The 13,507-nt window shown below is 40.0% G+C and overlaps 2 protein-coding genes across 4 annotated transcripts in view; one reads left to right on the plus strand and one right to left on the minus strand.

Moving 5' to 3' along the window:
• The window catches only part of ube2j1 (ubiquitin-conjugating enzyme E2, J1), a 34,300-nt gene extending 29,660 nt beyond the window's left edge, over positions 1–4,640 (minus strand). The window contains exons 1-3 of one of the 3 annotated variants that reach the window (XM_053887135.1): positions 4,600–4,640; positions 2,924–3,052; positions 2,142–2,471 (exon numbers count right to left, since the gene is read on the minus strand). In XM_053887135.1, coding sequence (XP_053743110.1) covers positions 2,142–2,172 — 31 coding nt within the window. In that variant the 5' untranslated portion in view covers positions 2,173–2,471; positions 2,924–3,052; positions 4,600–4,640. Of the gene's footprint in view, positions 1–2,141; positions 2,472–2,923; positions 3,053–3,132; positions 3,282–4,599 lie in introns of those variants that run through there. The other 2 variants (XM_053887136.1, XM_053887134.1) reach the window with 2 other exon arrangements.
• Positions 1,674–13,236, plus strand: LOC128771627 (cilia- and flagella-associated protein 206-like). Its single transcript, XM_053887131.1, has 11 exons — positions 1,674–1,738; positions 9,162–9,252; positions 9,327–9,515; positions 10,327–10,494; positions 10,558–10,784; positions 10,884–11,003; positions 11,069–11,267; positions 12,067–12,207; positions 12,267–12,454; positions 12,546–12,677; positions 12,748–13,236. The coding sequence occupies exons 2-11, from the start codon at positions 9,216–9,218 to the stop codon at positions 12,967–12,969; spliced, it is 1,623 nt and encodes a 540-aa protein (XP_053743106.1). The 5' UTR covers positions 1,674–1,738; positions 9,162–9,215; the 3' UTR covers positions 12,970–13,236.
• The last annotated feature ends 271 nt before the right edge of the window (positions 13,237–13,507 follow it).

The following is a 13,507-nucleotide window of genomic DNA, read 5'->3' on the forward strand; positions in this document are numbered from 1 at the left end:
AAGAATTTTAATTATCACTAACCTTCATGGTAATAGATTGAAATACACCAGTAACCGGATGCTCTCAACATCTGCAAGTTATTATTATTATCCGTTTGTATTACTATTCTTCTAAATGTCTTTTTCAATTCAAATGTTTATGCTCCTTTTTGTTTATAAAAAAAAAACTTTTCTAGGCTCTGAGCCAAAGTGAATCGCAGTTACATAACTTTTTCCCCCCTTCTCTGTTCCATTATCATTATTCTGGAGAAAATAAATAAAAAATGCTGACTACAAAAAATAAAAACATAAATCACAAGGCACTGCATGAATACATTTTGACTGAACTGTGCTCTGATGAAAGGCATTGCTTAGATGCAACTGATAACTAAGAATTATTCACCAGGTAAACTGTTTTATCGCAGCTTTTAAAAACCATTAAGATCAACAAATCTGAACAGATCTATAAGTGAAAACACAATTTAGGTTTGGGATCCCTTCATTCAGGACACAGATGATTTAAAATAAAGGAAGTGCACTTCTGAACAACTTTTAAAATGAGTACTGAAAAGCTCCACCCAACTACCTTCCCTCCACCCTGTCATTTTTCCAGATATCCATTTGAATTAATCATTTTTAAATGATAATTATTTTAGGTACCAACTCAAGTTTCAATACACCCCTTTGATTCATGTCAAACTAGGAATGAGGCTCAGGGTGGTGCAGCACTCGAACCTCAGTCCCACTTGGAACACAATTTCACATCTATTTATGAACAACAAACTAACAACAGCACTCCACAGGGATCTAATATCAATTTAAAAGCCTCTGAAATGAGCAGGATTTCCTTTAACGTCTACGTCGGTATTTTGCTGGGAGGAAATGATAAAAGAGAACCGAAAATCAACAAATAGCAAAGAAAGCAACTGTACCACCTGTCAATTTCATGCTTCAAGGGCAACAGTATAAGAGTGCAACACAAAAAAAGTTGAATTCGCCTGCAGTAATTAAAACTGAAACTAAAATGAATCCTCCTACAGACAGCCCGAAGGCGTAGCAAAGTAGCAGCGGAACCACAGTGTCAAGGTTCACCAAGTTTTTGGCTGCTTTTTTAATTGGAGCAGAAACAACGTTTTGTGAAAATTACTCGCACATCTGCTGGAAAACTTTGCGTATATCAGAAAGCAATTCCTTCACAGCGAAAATCTGTACTGCTCATTAACCACAGTGAAATAAAAAGGTAAACTTAAGATACTTATTCTTCTGCCTTTGAATGGGGAAGTGACTTTTTTTTCTTGGAAGTGACTATTTTTTTTCTTGGCATTATCACACAAATCTTTTTGTGTTCCCACATCAGGAATCAAATGGAGACCCATTTACACAGAAATGAGTTGATCATATTAGATCCAATATGACAGTTGGCACAGTTCATTCAACAGAGCAATAAAGAAATCATTCTTTATTACTCTGTTCTTTGATGAAGCTATTTCACCATTATGTTACATCCAAATCTCAGGCACAAACAGGGAATTTGTCCTTCAAAACAAACATGTAAACATGTAAAAATGACAAAAAAAATCTGAGCATTCCTCTGACTTCAGAGAATCTGGTGGCCAATCACTGTACAAACAATAAAACTTCAAAATTATAACTTTTATAACCTTCTGTAACCTTTCTCTCCCTGAACTGTAAACTCAGCAAACGGAAGTGTGACATTCCCACTGTACACAAGTTAGATCTGCTGGCCATACTATTACTGGTAAGCAAAAACTTCAATTCTTCTAACAGTCCCGTCTTTCGAGTTGTAATGCATGTTATGAAAATATGGATGGCACAATTTATTGAATGAAAGCTGCTGGAATGTTGTGGGACGGAAGTGATCAGATGTGTGACGTGTACTGAGATGAGCAGTTGAACAGGCTTTAAAACAAAACTAGGCGACACAAACGACTGCGAAAGGCTAAAATAACAACAGTTGGTAATGAATAGCCAGTATGCATTGTAGTCACTGTATTAGTCATCTGCTGTGACACATTTAAAAAGCAAAGTAAACACTAAGATGCCCAGGTGTTCACCTGCAGTGGCATCCGGCCTGCTTGAAACAATAAAAACCCCAGCCTGAGACAGAAAAGTAGTGTTCAAAACTTGGTAAATACACAGACCTGGACTCTTGAGGTTGTATTTGTTCTCCATTCTGTGACACTGTGAAGTTCCTGCTGCTAACTGTTAGCTACTAGCGTCCAGCGCAGGAAGCTCCGTTTTCTCCTCGGATAAGAGCCGGTGACGGGAACTGGTCCACCTGGTGAGTCTGCTGGGCCCCTACGATAAGATAAATTTGGTCCAAGCAGTCACACTTGGGCGATTTCTATTGAAGTTGGCCAGTGTTTCGGTTTTGGAATGAAATGTTGCGAGTGACGTCATGCGCACAAACGTAAACAGGAAGTGATGGCTGACGTACGGTGGCTTCAGTTTCCCATCAGTGCGAATGTTCCCTAAAAAAACAGAGAATAGAAAAAAAAACAGACGCCGTATACGGACCATTATTTATCTTACTTTTTTTTTTATTTTATTGTTTTATTGTTGTGGACTTTGATAACAGCCGCCGCACTAGTGCATTATCACATTATAAACAGTATTACACATTTTATTTAAGAAAATCCAAGATAAATTAAAGTTGCTTTTTTTTAAACAACTAAATAAAAGTGACGTTTACAAAACAGAGAAAGTGTGTTTTGGAAGGTTAAAAGTGCAGTAATTCATTTACATTCTGCATTTCATTGACCAGAAAAGTGCAAATAAATACCAAAGTCAAATTAAAAACACAATTTAAAAAAAAAGCAGAGGCAGCACAAAATTCTAATAAAAAATTTTTAAAAAATAACTCATTGGGTGGGGTTAAAAACAAAGGACAAAATGAGGTTATGAAAGAAGGTGTCACATTTACCTGGAGTGGTAGCTGATTTATAACAGTAGTTAGGGTCACATTCATGAAGCATTTCCTTTGAATTTCATTGTGTTTTCAAGAAAGTCGCAGCTGATTGGTTTACTGAGGGGACCAGAAGTGGAAGAAGATCTGAAAGGGATGAAAGACATATTGGCTATGTTAATACATGCCAATTAATACATTTAAAATTGAACCAAATAAATATATACCGGTTGGTAGCACGCAGTGTGTAGATGAAATAGGGGAGATATTTTGATGCTTGGTTAATCTTTCAGATTATACGATTATAGGTGCGCAACAGAGGCTTGTGAGACTGGATTGTTTGACTCATAAACCTCGATTGTTTGACTCATAAACCTCATTTAACATAATGCAAAAATGTTAAAAGATCGAAGGCTTCGCACAATATTATAATGTCCTGTCTTTGTGACATCATCAAAAATCAAAGGATGAAAAAACACATTAAAGGTTGTTTTGTATATATATATATATATATATATATATATATATATATATATATATATATATATATATATATATATATATATACAGCACATGACTGGTTTAGCGTTTTGTGTTGTGTTGATAGAGGCTGGCGCCAACGGCTGGCGGCAGTCTGTTATCATCTCCAGGGATGCAGTCCCATGTCATGTTCGCTGTGTGTGCATCCAGTTATCGTTCCAAATCCTCTCACTGTTTGGATCATTGCATCAGTGGAGAAAAAAAATATATTGCACCCCTTTTAAACCCCTTTAATATTTAAAAAATATATATTACATTTTTTTGCAATTTGCCACCTTGGGATCAATAAAGTAAATGGATCTAACCAAATCTATCTGAGTTGTATGGAGTGGCAATAATGCTTTAGCAACAGCTCAGATGAAAAACTATTTTTTTTGAAGCATGAGAGCATTGCTTAGCATCAGTCATAGGTGATTTGGGTGTGTCCCCTCACCAGATTTGACAAGGTGAGAGAGTGTACACTATGTTTGAATCTCATACAACAGAAACGTGAAGCCCAAATTGATGGTTTGCTGACTGAGCTGCTCCCCAGCAATAAATAATATGAGCACAATCTGACTCGCTATCCTGGAATTACAAAGAAGGTGTGTGTGCATGCGCGTCTGTAGAGACTCTTTCTGTAGTTTAATTAGTTCATTTAGCTTCACCAGCAGACAGAGCCTTCAGGCTACAAGAACGGGATAAAATGTGGATATTGTGTTGGCAAAAAGACTAAAAATTGCTTTGTAATTGAGTTTCTGTGAATTGTCTTGTCTACAGAATCGCTGAAAATTGCAGAACAGCATACAACAGTTGTGAGGCAATAACAATATAGAAGTGCTGGAGTATAGCGCACACAAAAACACACTTTCTCTGACAAGTGTTCGCACTGTTCGGAGAACAAAGCTTGACCACCGGCTCATGTCGCCCCACATAAAGTCCTCAACAGTGACTCTACATGTGAGCCCACGCACTTTAAGCCCCTGCAGTCATCTGCTCTGATCATGGACGAATGCAGAGGTGTTATGAAACACAGCTGTCACGTGAAATGCCACAGGAACGACAAATATGACATATAGATCAGTGACCTTTGGCCTGACCCTATCAGCACGACTGATATTTAACAACGTGATGTACAGACGTGACACCAAGGCTGAAGCTGGACAAGAGATTACCATTCTACAGTTAACAGATGCATACAGCCATTATATGGGTGACTTGAAAGTAACACATTTGGATGTGACGATATATAAATAAATAAAATAAATCACCACACTTTCATGTTGCAACATCAAAGACATTATGCCAACACTGAAGTGTTGTGTTTCTTGTGGATGTGGATCTGTAAGTCAATAAGTGTAAAGCTAGCACGATCAGACCCACGTGGAGTTCCTCAGGGTTCCATACTGGGGCCACTTATCTTGTGCCAATCTTCACTAAACATGGCTTATCATTTCACTGTCACGCCTATGACTGACTATTTTCTCTGGGTGAGGGTTTTCAGACCTGGTATCCGTAGTGTTTATTTGCAATAGAGGATCGTCCAATACTGTTATTAATACAACACTTTATCGGTATGAATTATGCATCCAATTAAGTAGTGAAGGGATGATGAGGCTTCATGAAACTGTTTACCCATTCAGACCCCACTAGATGGCGCTATATGCTTAAAAAAAAAAAAAGGATTTGAACAACCATTTCAATTAAACTTCACATAATTTTTAAACCAAGAGCGCCTCCTGCTGAGCTCTGAAAATGAGGACGCTGTTTCAGCAAGCCTCAAAGGCATATCCATTATCATTGTCGAATTAAATATTAGAAAGATCTTGATCAACTCATGGTATTCAAAAATAGACAGCAACAGTGGACAAAAGAAAATACGACCCATATGGGTTACATTTAAAACTTATCATGAGAAAATACTGCAAAAAAAATGTAAACAAATAAATAAATAAACTTGATCCTGAAAAACAACCTAAAGAAAGTCAATAAAAACAAAATATACTTTTAAAAAAGCAAAATAATTCAATTTCACTTCAGTATATTCAGTATTTTTTAGAATTCTTGGTTTGAGTATAGATAGTGTTTCTTTTATTCACGACTATTGTCCAAGGCGAAGATCATCATTTCAAGGCAGCAAACAGTTTATCTCGACTCAGCTGGACTACTGCAGCCATCTCCTTGTTTGAGTCTCAACAGCAGGTGAAATTGTCCTTTTGCTGCTCCCAAAACTTTCTTTTATTTTATCCGCAATAAAGAAAGCCTCTGCTTACGGAGGCGGCTGCTTCTCATGCCGGATTAAAGTGGTCCCAAATACAGAAGAAGAATGCAGGTAGGATGTCAAAAAGTGTTGCTGCCAAATGGCGGAGGAGAAGGGGTGGGAGTCAAATTGGTGTCATGGTGGGAGAGGACAGAGAGAATTGTAATTGCCAAGCGACTCTTCAGGAAATGGAGGGTTTTAACAATCTCAGGGTTTGAGGGATTGAAATGAACAAGGGTCAAGACAATGTTGTGACCTGATCCACCGATATTGTTGTTGTTATCAGCCAATAGCATGAATGGAAATATTGCATACAAGTAAGCTGTGCTAAAAAAAAGACACCCAAGTAAACAGGCTGTTGTGGAGTACAGTCGATAATAATTCACAATCTTGTGCAGATGATGCAACAACGTGGAACGGTTAACAAGCCAAGCCGACGCTGTGAGTGACTCGGGCTGGCGGTTTCATCAGAGTTTGCTCATCCATGCGCAGTTCTAGGTCATGCTCCTCCATGCTTCTTCATCCTGTACTCTATTTTGGTAAAATGGTGAGGTTGCATTTTTGCACTGTTACAGAGCGACAACACATCTGATTATCCCCCACAACCACTTCTCATCGTGCAGCCTCAGTGCCCGAATATATGATGGCGGGAAAATAGAGTCCGAAAATCCCAAATGGAGTGACTGATTCTGAATGTAGATAAATGGGTCTGCGTGTATGACTTTCAGGCAGGAAAGGATACATGAAGAGAATAACAGCTGAATGCTACAGTATGTCTCTCAGTGATGACTCTGAAAAAATACTTTCCATTCTTGATGTGTGAAATACATCTTTTGATAAGTGTCAGTTTGATCTGAGAAGTGGTGGGAACGGTGGTTTAAAATGGGTTTTATATAAGACTTGTTTTAAGTGAAGTATGACTTTTTTTCTTCTGTAAATATTTATCTTTTCTCATTAATTCCTCTTTAATGAGACTCTTTGTCCACTTCAGGCCACCGTAGATCAAGATACTTGTCTGCTTGAGTTGATCAGTTTAAAATAAAATAGAAATATGTTTCTTTTACAAGCAACGATTTGCAAAGCACTAACGTCATACCTCCGGTTTGCTTGTACTGCTTTACTTCATTTCTTACTTTACTTCTCCAAAAAGAAAAAGAACATTATTTCCTACTATCCTGTGAAGTTAAAATGTGTGAGCAAACTTGTTCTTACAAGTGGAATTGCCTCCCTCAGGGAATGACAAGTCTGCCTGGTATATACAGAGGAAGATTGCGAGGAAAGTGATAATTGATTGTGTATGCACAACTGAGGACTTCAGATGAACATAGCAGAGAAGTACAGAAGTACAGAAATTTGTTAGGAAGTCACAGCCCAACAAAAAGGGGCACAAGCAAAATCGAACCAGTGGTCTTTCGCTTGTCTTCTACTGCTTCTGCTTCACTTTTCTTGGACTAGTTTGAGTAGGAAAATAGCAGCACCTAAAACACTTTCTGATAGGGGATGGACTCAACCTTTGAGCAGAGAGACCTCACTGCTGCCATAAAAAGCCTCTAGCTGCTACTCCTCTATCACGAAGCACCACCCTGCCTGCACTCTGCTCTTCACCTCCCATATTTTCAGCCCATTTGCATCCATATTCAACAAATTGAAAAGACCACAGATGAGGTCATGTATAAGTGTTTTCAAATGCCAGAGCTTTGTTCTAATCCTTACAGGGGTTGCTCCAATAATCCAGACACACAAATATATATTCATAATTATAGCCACAGATAATCCTTGATCATTTCTGAGGGTAAACGAAATGTTATGGTTGTCAAGGGAGGTCAAGTCGGGGTCGGATAAAATGACAAGTTTGTGGTTGTGTCCTGTGAGTCATCAGAGCCTATATGCTGCGAGGGATGATGTTCCTCCGATAGGTCTCTCTACAGCTTTGCAGATTACGTCTTGTCGACCATTAAAGTGATGACCGTCGCATGGACCGTCGCTCCTTCACTGGTTTATGTGTTTGCATCTTTGCTAATCTGTTGTGTGATTGTGTTACATGTGGCCATATTATCGCTGAGCAGTTGGTGGGAGAGGGTGTGCGAGTGAGCGTGCATGTGCGTGCCTGTGTGAGTAGATGAGTGTCTCATAAATGGACATGAGGGGAGGAAGCTTTATGTAATGTCATGAGGTTGGCACTGCATCAAGTGGTGCAATCCCCCACCAACCAAATCCAGATTAACTCTGGTGTGTGAGAGAGGGAGGGGTGGCGATAGAGAGAGAGAGAGAGATCAGTGCTGTGGGAACGGCAGAGGAAAACACATCTCATGTGTGTAAGATAGTCATGATAGCGGGATATTGATTAAGATAATGAGTGTTTGAGAGGAGACAACATGCGGCAGGTCAGGAATTAGACTTCACTGACTCGCTCACCAGGGGAGTGAGGTGGTTCTGTTCCCTCCAGGTAACGTTGGGAGGTCCACCCGCCTAATCAGTTTCAGACCCAATACACTCATCTAATTAAAATAAAACTCCCGACTGCCAAATGAGCCGCAAAACAAGCGCTAACTCAAGCGGGGGTTATAAATCAGGCCAGTCGACATCACATGAAATCCTGTTCCCAGTCTATTTGGATTTCAATCTCTCTTGAAGCAACAAAAGAAAACTTTTTTACATACAATATTTTTAGTTTTTGATCCTGCGTCTTATGCTCCGGTGCGACCTATATTTACATATATTGAAAAACATAATTACACGTCACGTTATGCTCAAACCTCAGTGTAATGGAAGATCATAAGAAACCCGGCTCATTGAGTCAGTATAGGAAACAGAAATGTCCGGATCTTCATAGAACGACCAACAGTGACATCTCGTGGTGATGTACACACAGTGTGTGTAACGTGTACCGTTTGTCATCGCAATACGTGTAAATAGACAAAGCATGACACAAACATTGTTTTATTCAACTGATAAATGTAATGATCAATGTACATTAAAATGTAATATTAAAATAATTGTAAATATTATAATTCCAAGTATAATATATAATCGTTGACATGATTCTGTTCTGAAAGTATGTTACTTTTCCCTTTCCCACTTTTTTGTCACTTCCGAATAGTCACAGTTTACCATTCACTATATAAGCAGTGGCTGACTGAAGATCTATGTATGCATGTATATGGGCCTTGTTGTCTTTGTTTGCTCATGACTTTATTACTGGGCCGAGATCATTTAGGGATCCTCCATGAAAGAGTATAAAACAGCCCCAGTTTGGCTGAATTAAATAATATATTTTTGTACTTCTTAAGAATAATAACCACACACAAGTATGGTGAGAAGACATTTTATCTCATTGAAAGGCAATTTTAATAGCGACAAAAAGTCAGTCTCACTAAAGTGCGATTCGTGACAAAGGACAAACATTAATACATGAAGTCATTATAGATGTCTTTTTTCATGAACAGCCTTGTAAAATCAAGTCTTTATTTTCCACAGCAGTTTCTGAAGAAACTCACCCCAGTGCTGAACCCATCTCTGGACACCATAAAAATGCAAATCCACTTCACCAGGAATTACACAACCCGCCGTAAGTCACCACTTCGATCCTGGATGAACATGCTGATGCAATTTTGGTCATCTGCAAACACGTGTTACACGCAGGTGACGCTGTGGCGAAGATCGGCGAAGCGCAGGAGTCCAGAGGAAGACCAGTGAGCGCAGAAATCACTCAGAGCCAGGCCGAAAGCAGCGAGGAATTGAACGCTCTTCATCGTCAGATCGTCACCTACATCCTCCTGAGCTCCGGGGAGGGCTCACCGACAGACGACGACGTTGTGCAAGAGGCAACAGGTAACTCTCGAATCCAATTCTGAAATCACCCTAAACAGGAAACGATCGCCGAAATCCACTAATACATCACACCTGAAAAAATCATCTGGAGTCACAAGTAATCACAAGGATTTATTTCATATATATATATATATATATATATATATATATATATATATATATATATATATATATATATATATATATATATATATATATATATATACATATACATATACATATATATATATATATATATATATATATATATATATATATATATATATATATATATATATATATATATATATATATAATCACAGTCCAAAAATCCTTATCGAGAGCAGTAGCAAGGACAGTTTTCATTAAAAGAAGATAACATTCACATGAATTGCATAAAATAACAAAAAAAAGGATGAAAATGGCACCAGTCTAAAATGGTAAACAGTAATTCACAGTTGATACTGAAATGAATGGCCACTGGTGTTCCAACACAATGGTCCCTTTCTAATATCAAATCAGGCTTTGACAAACTCATCTAATAAGGCATGCATAGACAAAGATATTTTTTTCTAATTTAAGGCATTTTTTCATTCTTTAAAATTATATATATATGATATATATATGACATATCAATCATTCTACAGTCAACATCACCTAGAATACCATTTAATTTTACACAAATTCCTTAAAAATAAAAAAATTGACTCATTGAAATATATCCATTTATTTCAAAATCTTCTGTTGAATTGGGATAAAAATGTTCACAGTTCATTTATTTGTGTATTTATTTATTCCTTTTTTGTTAAGGTGTCTGTGTCTCTCACACCAGCTGCCCTGGAAAGCGTCTTCCCTGCAGCCAACATGGACATTTTTATGAAGCTTTTAAGGAGTGAGAAAGAGCAGCAGCTGCGAGAGCTGGCCGCTGTAGTCATGGGGGTCCGATGTTTTAACCGAGTCTGCGGACTGGTTGATGAGGACGCCAGCCTGAAGGAGCTAAGTATGAGCCAAGCATCTGATCACACATCTTCCCCTCCAAAACTGACCGAGTAATCTGGTGAAGCAGTTCCGTCCAGTCTCCAGAATCCCCCAAAAGTTACGAGTAAGGAGATCGAGAGTGAGCTGAATGCTTGCCAGACTTTGGTGTGGAAATACACTGCAGTGTTGGAGAAGATGATCAGCACCGACGGCGTGAAGGACGTGTCCGAAGGTGGTGATGCCCCCCTGCTGTTACTCAAACGGGCGCTTTACAATGTCAGACAGTTTGAGGGATTTCTCAAGCTGCTGCTGGTGAGCATCCATTTTTGCTTGCTAAATCAGCAACGTTGGACCTTGTCAACACACTTTAGAAACTGAGTCATTAACGGAACAACCAAAACTTCTCTTTAGACAGATGCCCAAGTGAGTGAGAAGCGTGTGGCTAGCCTTCAGTCGGCGCTCGCGGCGCAGCTAAAGCAGCTAAAAGAAGCTATACAGTCGAAGGAAGGTCTTCCATCCGCCGAGGCTTTTGTGAGTTCAACTTTTTTTTGCCGAAACACCATCTGATTTAATTTGAAACTTCTGTTGTTGTACAGCCTCTCTTTAAAAAGCTGTCAAAGCTCTGGGCTGGCCTCCAGCAGGAGGCGCAGATGATCGACACACCTGGCAAAGTCATGGTGGCGCTGCAGCCCTTCCTCACCTCCCAGGCCCAGATCTTCTCGGAAGCCGATCTCAATGAGATGTTAGGAGACACAGTGGTTAAGACCGACGCTCAGAGAATGAGAGAAAGTTCAGGTATGTAAAAAGTGCAGCGTTTTGTGGAGTCAAACCAAAGACGGGTTTGAGAAATTACCCCATTCATATGGGTCTGTATGCTCCTACTGCACCCTTAAGTTAGTGTATATCAGTGTAAACAACAGGATTTTTTTCTGCCTTGTAATAGCCCATTCCCGCCAAAAAAAGTTAAAAATAAAGTTAGCAAAAATAAATTAAGTCCAAAAAAATTTACCTACTTGACAAATATCGTGTTTCACTAGTAAAAATATTTAACCTGCGGTAGAATATGACGCTTCATTGGCCTGTTAAAAACATTTGGTACCTACAGCGGGACGTTATAGCTTGCCACGCTAATTTAGCATAGCTAACCGGACCAACAACGAGGCTGTGCCAACATTACCATTCACACTTCAGCTATAAATCGACAAAAATACAGAAAATTTAGCGTCATAAGGGATGAAAATCCTAGTGTGGGCTTCTCCTATTCTGTTTTCATCATCTGACTAAAGGTTGGTACAAAGAAACTACACAGAAAAGGGTGATCACAGCCGGCTGTGAATAACACAGCAGGAGCCATCCGTGTTGTCATAAAAGAGAACATGAAGAGGATGGGCTGGACCTGGGAGGATGATCAAGGCAGGGTAATGTGGAGGGGGCTCACATGCTGTGGCAGCTCCCGATAGTGGAATCCAAAAAGACAATGGTGAAGGTACATCAGTGATGCCCAATCTGGTAGAAATTTTGGCTTCGTAGCCAAGAAGTGATCAGTACATTGTCTTCCTCTACCAGATTTGACATCCTGAATTGTCCTTGACAGTTGGCCGCATTGATCCAGAGGCGATGCAGGACCAGGAGTGGCTCCTACCAGGAATAACCAAGTATTTCAATGAGCTGCCTCTGCAGTACAACGGATTCTGTGGATACACGCTGGCGAGGAGTGACGGCCTTCTGCTTCCAGGTAACAACCTCACCTCGACGTACCACCTATCGAGACTAACAAAGATCGATCTCGAGCAGGTAATCCATTCATTGGCCTCCTCAGATATAAGGAGAAGTTCTACATTTTCTCCTCCAAAGAAGCTGCTGAGAGATTCTCCCACACGCCTGACTACTTCATTTCAATGGCGGAAGAAAAAAGCAAACACTGCCCGGAACTTATAAGGCTCTTCAAACTGCACAAGCAGTATATTAGCACCTATTCAGAGGCAAGCGCGCCCCCTTGTTGCTGTATTGTTCTCCTGCCACACTCCCTCTGAGGACGGGAGTTTCGTCTAACACGCAATTTCACCGTTTCAGCTTAGAAACAGTTTGGATGCAGCAGCCAAATGTGAGGTCAGCACTCAAACCGACACCCACCCCACAGAGATGTCCCTCGATAGGTCGTACGAGTGGAATGAATGGGAGCTGCGGCGCGAAGCTATCAAACTGGTCTGTCTCATTCCCAACAATAATGTCCCACCCTGCAAAACTGTTCCAAACTACTCTGGTTTCATTGTAGGCCGACCTCCGCACCGCAGCGACCCACTCCGCCCAGACCAAAATGAGTCACGTCAGAAGAGAAAACTCCACTCAGACTTGGCTCCCCAAAGACGACGGCTGTCAGACCAAAAGGGACGGTGAGACCAACGTGCCCAGACCCCATGTCTTCATAGCCGGCCTCAGAGGAAAGAGAGAAGGAGGAATGGAGAGAATAAACCTGACCAGAGGTGTGGATGAATGAAGTGCCCCTCCATCGCCTCAGTGGAGAATAAACCCCAAGTCAGACCCATGTTGACAGTTATTCGTCTCAACAAATGGCTGTCACCCATTTTGTGCCCTTGTGTTGGCATAGAATGTCAATAGTACCAGGCATATATGTTCACTATAGGCACCTACACTCGTTCCACACATATTATCCTCACTCGCTGGATCAGAATCAGAATCAGAATTTAATTTATTGCCGTGTCAGTGGGGAGCCCACCAACTAGGAAAGTGTTTTGGAATAAAGTGCTGACAATAAATAAATAAAACAACAACAAGTCTGTTCACAAATTCAACAGTCTGACGGCCGAGGGGAAGAAGCTGTTCCTGTGACGGGAGGATAGGCCTATAATGTCAACAGGAGAGTCAGCATAGTTTGAACTCTCGTTGCAAAATGCGTTTCTATTCTTGCTCTCCAACACTTCGATATATCAGATTAATTCTCAAAGTCAAACTGGATGCAGACGTCGTTACATACGTTACACTGGAGCGTCATAATGTGGTGCCTGAAACTTGCT

This window comes from Synchiropus splendidus, chromosome 15 (genome assembly GCF_027744825.2).
Source record: "Synchiropus splendidus isolate RoL2022-P1 chromosome 15, RoL_Sspl_1.0, whole genome shotgun sequence".
Classification (NCBI taxonomy): Eukaryota; Metazoa; Chordata; class Actinopteri; order Syngnathiformes; family Callionymidae; genus Synchiropus; species Synchiropus splendidus.

Coding starts and splice junctions, on each gene's coding strand:
- LOC128771627 (XM_053887131.1), top strand. CDS start 9,216: ATGCAAATCCACTTCACCAGGAATTACACAACCCGCC. Junction 9,253..9,326: donor CAGGAATTACACAACCCGCC/GTAAGTCACCAC, acceptor TGTTACACGCAG/GTGACGCTGTGGCGAAGATC. Junction 11,004..11,068: donor TTCCATCCGCCGAGGCTTTT/GTGAGTTCAACT, acceptor GTTGTTGTACAG/CCTCTCTTTAAAAAGCTGTC.